This window comes from Seriola lalandi, unplaced genomic scaffold, assembly GCF_002814215.2.
Source record: "Seriola lalandi dorsalis isolate HSWRI2012SDOR001 ecotype SW California unplaced genomic scaffold, Sedor1 jcf7180002054767, whole genome shotgun sequence".
Classification (NCBI taxonomy): domain Eukaryota; kingdom Metazoa; phylum Chordata; class Actinopteri; order Carangiformes; family Carangidae; genus Seriola; species Seriola lalandi.
In genome coordinates, this window is record NW_019525320.1 from 3,548,485 (window position 1) to 3,563,710 (window position 15,226).

Sequence of the window (15,226 nt, forward strand, 5' to 3'; positions counted from 1 at the left end):
GTGAATGAGCAATAGCTATGCAGACAGGTCAACAGAGAGACACATTTTATTAAGACAGATGAGGCCGGAGTGGGCACGCAAACACAAAGACAAAGAGACAGATAGACTGCATGGCCCTGAGCTCAGGAGGTCAGCTCTGACTCAAACAGACAAGACAGATGAGACATGAAATAACATCCAAACATGAACCGATTGTGACTGAAGCCCCCCCCCCCAAAAAACAAAAAAACAAAACACTGTGAGATGAAGCTAACTAACTGGAATGTCCCAGGAATGCTTGCCAGACAGTCATCGTGCAGCATTTTGGGTGACAGTGAGAGGACGGCGCAGACATTTCTTATCTAAAAGCGGATTCATTCCATACCAGGAGCTCCCTCCAGGCACCGGCGAGCTGGAAGCGTAGGAGGTTTTTATTTTACACAACATGGCGGCTGATCACAATGACACCAAAGCCAACCGAGAGGCTCTACACCAACAGGAGCCCAGTGATCATGTTCTTTATTAGCTTGCCATTGTTCTCTCGCCACGTCGCTCTGTTCCCTGTCCAGATGTCACACTCAAATTTTTAATACACAAACACACACAGCCTCAGCAGCAGCCCCCATACCCCTAACTTGGTGCAGAGCCCATGTCAGGCAGAGCTAAGCTGGCTGCCCGCGGCTTTGTATAGAGCGCTCTGTACAGCACAACCACACATCCATTGCCATTATCAGCATCAGGACTGTCATCACTATCACAGCAGCCAGAGACCTCTGCCAGGCCCGCGGATTGCATACGTAGCTAGTTATCATGGATTCGTGAATACAATATCAAGGACAGAGCGGCACTGGGAAAGGTTGTTTGCTCAAGGTCATACAACACAAAGCATAGAAATAGACTAATACGGACGCAGGTAGTGATGCATTCGGTTTACACAGGCGTATGCACTCCATTCATATTTCACATAAAACATTTTTTTTTTTTTTAAGGATTTTTTATTGCCGTTCGTCAGAGATATGTTATCACAAGCTTGCAGATTTATATCAGCGAGGTGGATCAGGAAATTTGCTGATTGGAGGTCCAGATCAGCCAGCACCAGAATTGTAAAGGTCATTACAATGACATTACCCTTTTCAGTGGAAGAAACCAGAAATGTCAAATCACTCAGCAGCCACATCATCATGCAAATGGAGCAGAATGTTAGGCACTGGAAAATCTCAATGTTCAGACAGAAATAATGGAAGATACTTATCTGACTGACAACTTAAGGAGGAGGAGTCTATGTCAGTTTCTTCTTCTTTTTTTTTTTTTGGCTGGTGTGAAGGGAGAAGATTTTCACAGACCATTAGATATGATGAAAAACATACAGATTTGGCATTTCTTAGCTACAGTGCATTACCACTGTTTAAACAGTGAGCGAAGATATCTGTCATACACACCGACAGGAGTCCTACAAAGGCAGAAAACATGGTGCTGCACAACGCAAGTGACATTCCATGTTTTATTACTTCTACCACAAGTGTTGTGCCAAACAGTTAGAAAAAGACCCGCTGTAATAATGACCCTTAGCTCAAGCCATTGCTCTGTTGAGCGAGTTTACCCGCTGTTTGTTACTGTGGTAATGCTGTAGTCGAGCGTTAACGCTTCTGTTAACATGCCCTGACCAAATCATCATTTACGGGAGCTGCTACCACCTGCAGCCTGATCAAGACAGCACTTGCCCAGCTGTTAAATGAGACTGAAGTTCACTTTTGATCAGATGCAATAACTGGAAGTGTAGCCCACACAGACACAAAATGACACACAGCTCAATGCAAAACAAACAAAAGAAAAACTTGAGAGAATGAGAAAGTTCCTCATTGAACAGTTATCCTATAGCATCAACTTTAATAACTTGCTTACAGTCTTTAGCTCAGGGGAACACATTTTCTTCAAGGCGCACTTGCACTTCAAACTCGCACACCTCAGACTACATGACTCCCTATAATCATTAGAGATGTCTGCTTGAAAAACATGCCTGCCGGGAGAGCAGAGGAGCAGAGCTGCGCCTGAATCAGTCCAGGCATGCGTTAAAACAAAGTGGCCTCTCTGGCAGAGCACATAGCAACACATACACACTTACGACAAATGCACACACCATAACCACACACAGTCTCACAGACAACACCGAACACGAATTAGAAGACTCTCGAACACTTTCACAAGCTCACACGCACTGCGTTCCACACACACACACACACACACACACACACATACACACCTACACACACACACACACACACACACACACACACACACACACACACACACACACACACACACACACATCTTCCTATCATATCCATACAGCAGTTACATCCAGGATGGGTCACATCACTGGACCTAGAGAGGAAAGCCTCTGTATGAATGTACAAGCTGACTATGTGGAGCACAGAGACCACACAGAATCCCCTCTCTCAGACATGGCCAATATGAGACCAGAATACTAAAGAAGAAAGAGCTGGCTGACTCAGAACAGACAACACTGTATAATAACTAAGAGCTGTACTGTGCTTCAAGTGAAGGACTGAATCTTATGTATGTTTTTCTTTATAAAAGGCCACTTGTGTGATGACCTGTCTGCCCGTCAATGATTAAGATGGTTATACGGAAAGGTTACCTAGAAACTGGGCACTGGTGTAACAAAATCCTAAGAAATACATACTGTATGTACTTGATTAATCTGCATTCCATTAGTTATCAGTAGGGCTGGTATTTGTCACTTCACCTCTACTGGCAGGATGCGAGAATGGCTGGTCATGTGATCAAACAGCCCATAATGGCATAGTCCAGCCAGAGACACTTTGACCTTCCCTGTCATCACTCACACCTGCCATATTAATGGCACACTATTATTGTAATTACACGCGCTAACCATGATTTAAGGGTTCATCCCAGCCAGTGCTCAGTAGTGACAGATGTCTGTGTGGAATGGAAACCAAGCAGACCTCACCATTAATACAGAGCTGCTGGTGGCCAAGTTTAAGTAGGGATTAGTGATCCAACAACATGACTGACCTCTCCAAAAAATCCCATGCACCAAAAAGCGACAACTCACCCAAAATCATGCTGTGTGTTGCCTTTGGTATCCCTGGGTTGACAAGTGATCCCTCACTGCCCCTGTCTCTCCCTCTTTGGCCAAGGGACAATGGCTCCAAAATCTCTTTTTAGAGTTCCTCTCCACTCTCCAGAAAGAGGCAACTCAGAGAGGCAGCGCTAGATGTGAGGAGAGACTGCTGCTGTTGCTGTTGCTGCTGCTGCTGCTGCTGCTGCTGCACATGTCGTCCCTTGCGCCTGCCCTCTCCAGGTGAAAACTGAGTGTGTGTGTGCGCGCGAGAGAGAGAGAGAGAGCGCGTGTGTGTATGTATGTGTGTGGAGGAGGGGGTCCGGCGTTTCTGCAGTTGTGGCTCAGGTAAGCCTGAGGACAGTATGGAGGGGGTTAGAAACAGAGGGTAGAGAGAGAGAGAGAGAGAGAGAGAGAGAGAGAGAAGAGGGAGTCAGGGAGAGGAGGGGGAGCCTAAAGTGTGACAGCCAATCACAGGGGGAGGCTACAGAGCCCAGAGCTTCTTCTCCACAGCAGCCAGGAGGAATTGCAGTGGTCTTCAACAAACAGCTGACAAGCAGTTTCTTCTCAACTGTATCATTTCACAAGGAGCTTCAGAGGGAAGGTCTTCAGTGCACTGTGAAGTCGGCGCCTGCTTTGGTCTTTCTCTGTAAAACACACACTCCCTTTCCCACTCTGGCTTTCTCTCCCTCTCTCTCTCTGCTTCTTGTTTTTGGGGTTGGGTATAACCTAAAGGCACCTTACATGCCTCTGCTCTGATTGGTGGCAGCCTCGACCAATGGGAACAGCGGCAGACACTTGTCATCATGCAGAGTGGAAGTCATGAAGGAGAGACAGAGCTTGACTGAAAATGCCGTCTCCCCCCAACCACTGTTTCTCCCTTTCATTTCCCACATTCTCCTCACCCATCTCCCCCGCACAGAGAGCCTAATTGTCAGATCTGTTTATTGCGTTTGTTGTCTATCACCCCTCCCCCCTCTCTGTCCTTTGACTCCATGTGTGTTGACTTGTTAAAGGATTAACCTTTTATCTGCGTGGCTCAGTCTCTCTACCTTTTTTCTCCCTCCATCTCTTAACCTGCCCAGGCAAGGTTACACATTTTATCCACCTCTGCGTTTTCGTCAAAGGGATGGAATTTAGACTGGGAGTGGAGTGGGTAATGGGGGGGTGGCAAGCAAAAAGGAGAGATGAAATAGAAAGCGACAGAGCGGAGGAAGCAGAAGAAGGAGGGGCAGAGATTAAACTAAATACAAACTGACAGAGGGATGAAGAGACGTGGAGTGACAACAAGAGACGACCAGCAGGATGGAACACAGAGACAAAGACAGACAGAGTCGGACACAGGAGAAGGGCTGCGGAGAATTAAACTGTGGACCATAGCAATGCAGTCACTAATTGAAAAGGAGCTTCGAAGCCAGCATCTTATGGTCCACTTCCTTCACACCAAGAAGCCACTCAAACAACGTCTGCTGTCATGTCCGAGGACCACTCTCTGCTTCTCTCTCTCTCTCTCTCTCTCACTCTCTCTAGTTTCCCATGTAAAGAGGAATCGGAGGAGAGCTAGAGAGAGAGACCTTTTAAAAATCACACAGCCACAGTGTTATTGAGAAGCTCAGCGCTTAAGAGAAGGCTTAACAAAGCTGTCAAAAAATTAATCCCCTTGGGCAGGCATGCTTGCAAACACACAGATACAAACACGTGAGCCTGGGGCTACAGAAAATGCTGCCTGATGTTCATAGTGCTTCTTCTTCTCTTGCTCTCTCTTTCTCTTTCTTGTCTCTCTCTACCCCCTCCACCCTTCTCACGCTCTCAGGCTGAGGCTGTGAGTCACAGGGTGTTGGAGTGAATACTAAGGAGGCTGGCTGACACCTCCAATACCTCTCTGCACAGCAGCTCCATTGCACACATTTAATCTATTGTATGTAAACACTGGCAGACTTAGGACCCACAAACACTCACCGAAATTCTTACAGATGGTAAGTTTGGGTAAAAGCCACTGACTAAAAGCTGCCGGTATTATAGAACATCTGGTAGCTTTTAGCTAAGGTGCACAAAAACCATCCCGCTTTCACAGTCACCACCAATATCAAAAACCGTGTAACTAGTTTATCATAGACTAAGGGATGAAACAGAAAGATTAGAAAAGGAATTTGACCCTGTGAGTTATTGAATCAAACCCGCATCATGTCTACAGGAAATGGACTGAGCGCTGAGAATATTAGTTTTAAAAAATGGGACACAAAAGTTATCACCAACACAGTTATGCGTGTCAGTCCTGTCTGTGTGTGTTTGTGTGTCAGCAAAAGAGCTGAGATAGGGTTTCCTCATTAGTTGTGTTGTTATCAATAATTCAGACCCGGCCCTTGTTGGCGTTCAATGGGCCGAGTGCTAATGTGCTGTCAGGCCAACGGGGGCCCAGGGCCCAGCGCCACTTTAATGGATGTCATGATGAGAGGGTGAAATCGGAGCAGGGAGATCCTGTATCATCCATAGGAAAGAAGAAGGAGGGAGAACAGGGCAGAGGAGAGTGGTGACAGGGGTGGGGTGAGGGCCACCGGAGGGGGGGGGGGACAGATGGCATTTTTGGACAGGTATGTGAGCAGAGGAGTGATGGAGGGAAACAGGAAGAGGAGAAAGGAAAGAGGGAAGGAAATTGGGTTATTAGGTCCTTTTGTTTGCCACAGGCCACAGATCAATCATTCTGAAGATGATGTGTTGACCCCTATCACCTCTGGATGGGAGGGCATCATGGGACTCATGTTAAGTGGCCACTAGGGGAAGATTTTAAATGAATAATGAACTGACATTGTTTAATTTGCCATCCACTTGAATTGTAAGAGGTTGTTCACTCACAAATGCCTCTTTAAAAGAAATGAGTTAAAATAGAATAAATGGTGACATTTTATTTTACAGGTCCAGTTTCCAAATAATTTCCTTGGAAACTGTCTAAGAAATGTAGATTTTGTGACCAATTATAGGGAAATGGGGTTTTCTTTGAAAGAACTGCCCTATTCAAACCATTAATTTATTATAATTCATGTCTATGTTGAACTATAAGCTTGATATTTTGCATTTTGAGCTGGCCTGTACCGTAAAATAAAGTGCGACCAAATATTTTCATAAATCATTATGATTATTCAGACATTACGAACCAGTAAAATAAACCACTTTAAATTGTTATTTATACTGTTATATGACAGTTTTTCAATATACAGATTTCTTTTTACTTCTCCTAGAATAATTTTTGGACCAGGACAACACATTAAAATGAGCTTTCCAGGCTAACTCTGGCTCTGCACTCCATGCAAAATAAACTAATTTAAGAAGAATTATTCTACTTTATAGTAACAATAAATAAAAAAATAAAATGAAATAGAAAAAAATATTAATAATAAATACAAACAAATAAAAGTAATATAAATGAATAAAATGCACGTATCTGATTCCCTCTCTTTCTCCTATGCATCACAGGACATAGAAGAAAGAGAGGGAATCAGACTGTTGTATTATCTACATGATGACAAAGATAAGATGCCTCAGAGATGAAAAGCATGTGACAAACCAAACAACAATATAGGATGGACTGACAATCAACCAGCAAAGGTTCAAGCTGCAGAAGTGCTCCAACAGTGAGTCACGGATCATGTCAGTGGCAAAAGTGAAAAGGCCTTTTACTTCCTTTACACTGAGTTTTCTATAATGTTGTTGTTTTCTGTAATGCTGTTGAGTTTTATGAACTGCTGTGTTTTCTGTTCTGTTGTAGTGTTTTGTCCAATGTTATTTTGTCTTGCACCTCGGGGGCCGCCGTACAGGATGAGGTGGAGGAAAACCGCTAGATTCAACCAACATACACGACTTTCACACTCTTTCTGTGTGTATGAGCGTTACGTTACCTGTCAGACACCTTTACACCCACACAGACACACAAACTTGATTTTGTCACTTGTGAGGACATTGTTTTGACTCACACTCACACTTGACCTTGACTTCCAAATGCTCCAACCTTTACCTTAGCTTTAACATCAACCTAATTCCAACCTCAACCCTGACACCAAGTTTAACCTTAAAATAAATGGTTGAGCTCGTGAGGACCAGCTGTTGTCAGCAGATTGAAGGGGATTTATACAGTTATACGCACACACACAGTAACAAGCTAAGCGAGGACTCAACAGACACCACTGCAGAACCTGGATAGTGATTACTGGTTAACCTATGCTGCCCTCTACTGGTGAAAGCCAGTCAATGTGAGATAATTCCCCATAAACAGACACTGGGAGTCGGAGTATTCCAGCATTAGCAACCCTGTTACTAGATAGGAAGTTCCATAATGAAAAATGATCCCATGTAAATTGAGAGGCTAGTATGTTCCCAGAGCCATGTCAACACACAGGGGTAAATAAGGGAACCAAACAGACATGAGGCACAGCTGGTATAGTATTGATGGCCTGTCGGACTGAATCAGAAAAAAAACCTTACTCAAGCATAAAGCTGTCTACAGTCTACAACAAACTTGACAAAGCAGCTGATGCCAGTGTTGTACTGGAAATGTTTTCGGTGGCAGGATGGTGCACAGAGCCTGAGTGCAGCAGGTCAGATGTGAAAGGAATGACTGCTGAGTATGAAGGACTTATAAGGGCTTAGCCAGCTGATGTGCAGCAAGAGTCTATGAGAGATATATCAAACCTGAGGAAGAGAGCGCATCAAACTCCACCAATCATATAATGCTATGATCTGTCTTCCTCATTCTTTCATACAGGGGAAAACACGCAGTAAATCTACACTCACCGAAGTCTGCCAGATAGACTCTAACTCACTTCCTTACAACAGCTTGAATGCATTGTTACTTTTTTTTTTTTTTTTTTTACTTTTTGTGAAAGCTTTTGTTGATCATAAATTCTGGTCATATTTCATGAGCCTGGGCCCGCAGGCACTTTGTAACTTTCCAGAAATGTTAGTTTGCCCTTTTACTGCAGTCTGCTTGCATGATCTGCACCTAGGTCATATATCATTTCTTGGGTGTCTCCTGGCACTGTGGTGGTGAATTTAGAGACTGCCTATGAAGGTCAAAGGTGAGGGGGCCAGGCAAGTGCCAGGCAGCATACTTGTACTTCCCCTCATAATGTGGCAAAGCATTAACTGTTAGACTATGAAATCTTAGGCAACTTTAAAGGAAAGAAGTCATCTCTCTGTAAATACCAAATAATGAGCCTGTCATATCACACATTCCATTTACTGGCACCGAGCGTGGCACATAACAAGTCAGTCAGCTAAGTATGAACAAAAGGACCTCTGCATTCCCCTTGAACTGGCCTGAGCCTGCAAGTCTGACAGTTCAGCATATCAGTTTGCAGCTGTGAGGGATAATCATCTCACCAAATTTAGACTATTGATCAGGTGTGGATATGTGCAGGAAATGTGGCCAGCTGTACAGTACGTCTCCCTGTGCATTCATTTTGCCCCAGAAAAGACTTTAAAAAATCAGGATACCTGTGCTGTGTTTTGACTGTTTCAAATGAAGTGGGATTTTTGTTGCTTATAAACTAGTTGTTAGAAACAATACTGTGGGCAGCGTGAAACAGAGACAGTCAGTTTTCCTATAAAATGCCAAAGATGCAGGATGAGAAAAACAGAAATTTACTCCCCGAAACAATCCATTATTTTCATTCCTGTTCTGAAAATGTTTTTCAGACAGAGCTGGCAAAAGAATGTGTATTACTGCTTGTCATAAATAATGACAGGAAATCATTTCATTCCTGTCCTCTTTATTTTTGATGAACTGTAAAAAGAATTTTTTCACTTTGTTTTACTGATTCTGAGTATTTCTGTCATTGTTTAAGTGTTACTAGCTGCCAGTTGTTTCATTTCATAGATGTTTATGAGAGAGAAAGACAGAGAGCGAGAGAGCGAGAGAGAGAGAAATAGAGTATGTGGGTTTTGTGAGGATTCGCAGATGTGTGTACACAGGTGGGTGTGCCTGTCCTGTGAATCCACGCCTGCCTACAGAAATGGAGAATGTTGATGTTGACTGTCACAATCTCACACTTCCCTGACATTTTTACACCAGCACCGGAGGACAAGACGTCTTTCTCTCCAACCACATTCACATCACGCACTCTGCTCTGTAACTGCACACGGTTCATACATGTTTAAACTTTGCTACAATAATTTATGTCATGCTGCTCATACTAGACTCAATACTTCAGTCTGACACATTCCTGGTTGCAACTATGTGATGAGTTTCATTTTACAACACAGCAGTTTGAAATCATTATCTTCTCCATAGATCACAGTCTATTTCCAAAGCTCAGACATTCCTCAGCTGAGAGCAAGGTGGCAAAGAAATGAAGGGTCAATCACATCACTGCGACACACTTTCGTCTCCTGCATATCCTTATCAAACAGCATCTAAGTTTTAATAATTCTGGCAAACAGCTACAAATGGTAGTGTGTACAAATGGTGCATATTCCTCAGCCGTGCATTCACATGTACTGCATGTCAGGTTTGCACAAACCTGCCGGTTCAATCGGGATGTGAGGGCAGGAGAAGAGAGGTGGAGCTGTCAGGACAGTTGTCAGCTCCACGGGCGCAAGAGTAAAGATCAGTCACTTACATGCACATATACATATTTGTCTGACCAGTCATAGGAATAATAAAAAGTTATGCTTGTGTTGCACCATCAAAACCTCACAGAATAATCGCCACGAAAAGGATGTCCAGTATACTGGGTGTGTTTCTTGCTCCGCATAAAGACAATACTGGGTCATTTTGAAATGGAAACAGATGGATACAGTAGCAGGAGATGGTAATAGGTTTGATTTACCTGTGCTCCACATTGATTGCTCCTCTAGTCTTCCTGTTGTTCTTGCTGAGCGAGTCCAGTCTCCAACCCAATACAGGCACACTGAGAAATAACAGTTTCCTCTGTGACCTCTCTCCCAGCATCAAACTGGCCAGAGCTCTTCAGGTGCGAGAAAAATGACCCGAACGATCCCCAACTGTTCTCATTGAGTCAACAAGATTCCAAGAGCTGCGTATGCGAACAACATAGTCTTACACCCACAGGAGCAATGCGAAGGACATGTGGAAATAGAGACCACAAACACATTGCTTCTATCACCTCCCCTCCACCTCTCTACATCCCATCTCGTCCCTCCCTCCTTAACACTCTCAGCCCTGTGTGAAAACAAAGCTGGGGCAGGAGATTCCAGCAGCTAATCGTGGCAAACCTTAATAAGTGAGGACAGTTGTGTCAGAGGAAGGAGAGAGCAGAGAGTTGAAGGCTGTAGCGGGGAGGTTAGGAAGGGAGGAAAGGGAGTCAAATGTCAATGAAGGCACGAGGAGTAAATGTGAGATACAGTAACTGAGAGAAGAGAAACATCAACCTATGAAAAGGTGATTTGCGGTACAGCACATGGCACAAATTCTCAGACAGCTTTGAACTGTCTCCCATGAAGGACGATCCATTAGGAGAGGGAATGTAACAAAGCGAATTCTTAGACCTCTGTAAATAACTGCTATGGGCTTTTATTACTTAAGCTCTCTCAGCTACATGAAGGTTTTCACGGCACAAAACTTGAGAGTGAAGGAGGGCAAACAGGTAAACCTCACACCTATGGTGCAGCAATGTTGAGAAGAGCAGTGAAAGTTAAGAAAAAAACAGCACACATTTTGAATGTATGGAAACATGCTGAGTGACAACAGTAACACACACGTGTAGAAATTCAGATGTAGATGTTATTCTGCAGCGTCTGCAGTAAGCAGCCACCCACTATACTGACCCACTCGGACCCACTGCAACATGTCATCAGATGTAGAGTGGACGTCCAGGTCACTCCAGGCCTGCAGCCCTTACATCACCTCTCACAGGGCTGCCAGCTATTAGAGTTAGATATACAGTACACAGAGTACAACAGTCATACATTCTCAGGTTTAAAAGCGGGCACACCGTGTGTCCACACTCCCATAGAGACTCTGCAGGAAGAAAAGGTTAGAAGGGGAAAAGGACAGCTGTTTACAGTTGTAAGCACATTTTAGCACCAGAGGGCCTGAGGGTAGTGTTACAGGGCCACACGGCAGACCAGGACCGCCCGCTCTCTCACAGTAATAAACACATCAGTAAAGTTCACACCACAAACCATTAACCTGGACAATTGTTGTTGTTGTTCACTTTTATAATTCCCCAAAATTTCTCTGCTGGAAATTGTAATTTTCAATTCTGAAGCGTGTTTCACTCAGACACATGTTGTCACATCTACTTACACAAATCTGTGACTGAGTGACAAACATGTGATATGGCACATTTTTGAACATTAGAGTTGTTTCTGACAAAAGGAAACAGCAGGGTAAAACAAATGAGGACGTCACACACACTTAAACTCAACCTTTTCTGAAAGTCCATTGTATAATGAGACAGAACAAGAGAGGTGAGGGAAATATCCTTCAGTAAACAGCATCCCTAGATTTCTCTCAGTTGCCAACAGGGGGAGGCAAGTTCCCCCATTTTGCCCATTGTTACAAGATAACACATGATAGATGATGTCACTGTAATTTCAGATAGATAGATTTTATCTCATCTTTTCAATAAAACAATATATGTTGTATATATAAGTCAGGAGATCAGCTGGCCGTTCACAGCTGTGGATTACAGTGTCTTAAAGGACAGGTTCACATTTTTAAAACGTGTCCAAATGTACATTGAAAGAGTTTCTGGCAGCTGTAGTTGTTTCTCCTGCCTATACAGGCCATGAACTCAAATCCACAGTCCTACGTCTGTGCAAAAGGATTTTCAAATGTTCATCTCAAGCAAATACCAGGCTTCAGCTGACTGAGTTAGACAAATTAAGTTTTTTTTTTTTTTTTTAAAGTTACTGTCTTTCAAGTGCAAAATGTCAGGAAACACTGAGGAAGGAAACAGGTACTAAAAAGAATTAATATTTAAATATAAAAAAAACAGAAGTTTTCAAAAAATTATAGATACTAATAAGTATTAATGTGAATTGCATACTGACCCAGTGTGTTGGTGGGCTGTGCAATGTGTCACAGAGGTCAGAGGATGTTAAATTAAACATCAGTTTTGGCTGCAGTGTCAGACTTTTCACCTTTTATTGCACAATTAATCCACAGCGAAGACACAGACAGGAAACAAAGGGAGAGAGAGAGAGGAAGTCTGACAGTCAACACAGATCCTGGACGGGAATCGAACTGTGCACGTGGTGAAGAGAGCACACTGGCATCTTGGCGAGGGGGCTTATTTACCCCACACTGGCCAATTAGAATGATGGCCTCACATTTCTACCCCACTAAGTACCCAGCTGCCACAAAACCACACAAACTTACAAAACAGACCCAGTGCAAACCTTGTACTAATGTCTTTGTTGAGGTGACATAGAGAGAGAATTTCCTCCATCTGTTGATAAAAAAAGGCTTGTAAGATCACGACTTGAGTTATGTAGACAAGTCACACACAGATGAGCAGCCTTTAGAAAGAAAGGCTCGTGTAATCAGCAGATTTGTTTGTTGCCTCATGTAAAATCATAATGTCTGCGTTGTATATTTTGAGCTCATCAGGTTAATAGCTTGAACAAACACACATGCCGCTTGTGTTTTTATTAGATGAAAAACATTACGTAGCACCACAACAGACTGACTTGTAGCTGTCATGCATGTAGAATACACCAAACACGTTTAAAGTGTAAAGTGATATTTGCCAAAATAGAAAATATGGCTACAGCTCAGCCCTGCTGCACTTTGCCTGACTGAACCATTTGTAGATGGTGACATCACGTTCCCCTCACAGCCCCGCCCACCTTGAACCTGATCAGCCAGAACTGAAAACACCTGTGGAAAGTGTGCAGGGCCGTCTGGGCCGGCCACCAGTGTGTATTTCCACATCAACACTTACAGTGTGAATTAGTTTTTCCTTGGGTTGAGCCTGTTTTTGCTGCAGACATGGCCTGCATCGATGTATTGAGAACCAGGTTTCACTTTTATGACAAAATGTATAGTCATGATTTACGTGAACAAAGCTTTGCTGACTGGCCATTTAGAGAGGAATGTAACTGCACACCTGAGAAGGTAAGGAGGGTGCTGTATTTAATCAAGAGGAGAATTTGTCTGTGGGGAAGGTACTAAGGAAGTGAGACTGGGTTCATATGTGTGATGTTTCCTCTCATTTCTGACAGGATGTGTCAGCTATCGTGCCCTTCAGATTACAGCCTAATTCACATTAACCTAGGCAGCACATGACTATAGCTTATGAGAATGATTACATATTGATAATGTACCCCAACCGTGTTTATACAGCAATTTTATACCACAGCTTTTTATCCAAGGCTGTGACAAGTTGTGATTTACGGTTAAGCAGGTGCCAGATTCAGTTTCATTGCACCAGATATCCAGTGCACGGACCCTGCCATTAGCCCACCCTTGTCTCGTGATGATGGATGAGCTGCTGACACCTCACTTGATGAGCAACACTATATGCCATGTTACCAGCTCACCCCCTCCCACCCCAAAAAAAAGAGGAGGGATCATCCTCTGGGTTAATTCTCTCTCTTCCTTCAGCCCTGGCCTTTTGTTCTTTTATTGCACTTGTCATCTTATGTTATGAGTTATCAGTGCACAAAAATTCCTTAATTTATTACTTGGATTTTATTTTATAGTAGTGTGTAAGAAGAGTGCGTCCGACACTGAGGCATCTGTTGCTGTTTGTTTGTGTTCGCAGATGGCCAGAGCCGGGTTTGTCCACTGCCCCAGTGAGAACGAGCCTGATGTTGCGTGCTGCTTCTTCTGTCTGATTGAGCTTGAGGGTTGGGAGCCGGATGATGACCCCTGGTAAGAAAAGACTGTCAACTTACACAGGCCCTTACCTTTTTTATTTTATCTACCTTCATATAAGCTTTGAGTGACTGAACAGTATTATGCCAGCAGTGTAAGGGGGTACAGGAGCTTCAGAGAGCTTCTGTATTACTCAGACCTGACTGTTACCCATAGTCATTTGTAGGGCAAATGTTGATATGGCGTCATCACCAATGAATGAATGGAAGGACAATGAAAAAGAAAGATGGCTGCCACAAATTCCCACTTGGGTGCAGCTGTTTCTTAATCTTAATCAGTAAAATGCTTAATTAGAATCTATTTTATGTTTTTGTGTTTACAGAGGATTTTAAGCTGATGTCAGCTGGATTGAGGGGTATTCATCTTTATGTGCCGCCTTCAATTGTTGTCTCAGACAGATTCTTCTATGTGTTCTCTGCCCAGGACTGAACATGTAAAACGCTCCCCTAACTGTGGATTCTTAACCATGAAGAAAGACTTCACCGAGCTAACTGTGGCTGAATTCTATCACATGGAGAGGGAGAGGCTAAAGGTCTACCTCGTAAGTGTCTATCTGTGCTGTCTGTGTAGATTGCGTGCAATGAATTGAGGCTTAAATACCTGTGCAGTGTTTGTTCCGTGTTGTGCTTTTTCTTTTTAGAGAAAGGTTTGTCATAAGAAGATGGCATATCTGCGGGATGACATAGACCACACGCTCGAGAGCCTCAGATCTCGGTTGGACACCATATGACTGAAACTTTAATTATATTGCTACAAGCATCTTCAAGGCGTCACAACAGCCTGTAGACTTGACTCATCAGGTTGATGTAATGGCAGTTTAAAATAATCAATAAAGTTGTGAGGAACATTACACTTTGGTTGTAGTATTGCCTTTAACCACAAGGTGGTGCTTTTGCACTAAAGCTACAGTTTCCCGTGTCACAGACACACTTTGTGGAGTTCCCAATCGCTCAACTTTCACAAAGGCAATCTGAAATGAAAGCGCACATTCAGCAGGATTACAATGTGTGTTATATTCCCTCTTTACAACCAAATACTTACCATTTTCCTGAACGTGCCACCATCTCTACCACCCCTTTTCAAAACCTTGACCCTGGACAGATGGCCTGAAGCCCCTCCCTTTCAATACCAACTGTTGCCCCAGTAACATCTGTTACATATAGGGGAACTGAGAGGGCTCACCAGGACACTTGCCTTGCCCTGTGAGAGGAGGACTGAGGTTCAGGGAACGCTGAAGGATGCTGCAGCTGACAATGGAAAGTGCAGCAAAGGTGCTCATGCAGTAAACACTGCTAGAAAGCTCTGTC

The 15,226-nt window shown here is 43.6% G+C and overlaps 2 protein-coding genes across 4 annotated transcripts in view; one reads left to right on the plus strand and one right to left on the minus strand.

The window, feature by feature from the left end:
• Nucleotides 1-10,262, minus strand: part of znf385a (zinc finger protein 385A) — a 60,736-nt gene extending 50,474 nt beyond the window's left edge. Inside the window, exon 1 of one of the 3 annotated variants that reach the window (XM_087178996.1) lies at nt 9,904-10,262. In XM_087178996.1, the coding sequence (XP_087035122.1) occupies nt 9,904-9,916 (13 nt within the window). In that variant the 5' untranslated portion in view covers nt 9,917-10,262. Of the gene's footprint in view, nt 1-3,076; nt 3,731-9,903 lie in introns of those variants that run through there. The other 2 variants (XM_023425168.2, XM_023425169.2) reach the window with 2 other exon arrangements.
• A 2,691-nt stretch (nt 10,263-12,953) lies between these two features.
• birc5b (baculoviral IAP repeat containing 5b) lies at nt 12,954-14,769 on the plus strand. Its single transcript, XM_023425053.2, has 4 exons — nt 12,954-13,157; nt 13,807-13,916; nt 14,343-14,460; nt 14,560-14,769. The coding sequence occupies exons 1-4, from the start codon at nt 13,032-13,034 to the stop codon at nt 14,647-14,649; spliced, it is 444 nt and encodes a 147-aa protein (XP_023280821.1). The 5' UTR covers nt 12,954-13,031; the 3' UTR covers nt 14,650-14,769.
• The last annotated feature ends 457 nt before the right edge of the window (nt 14,770-15,226 follow it).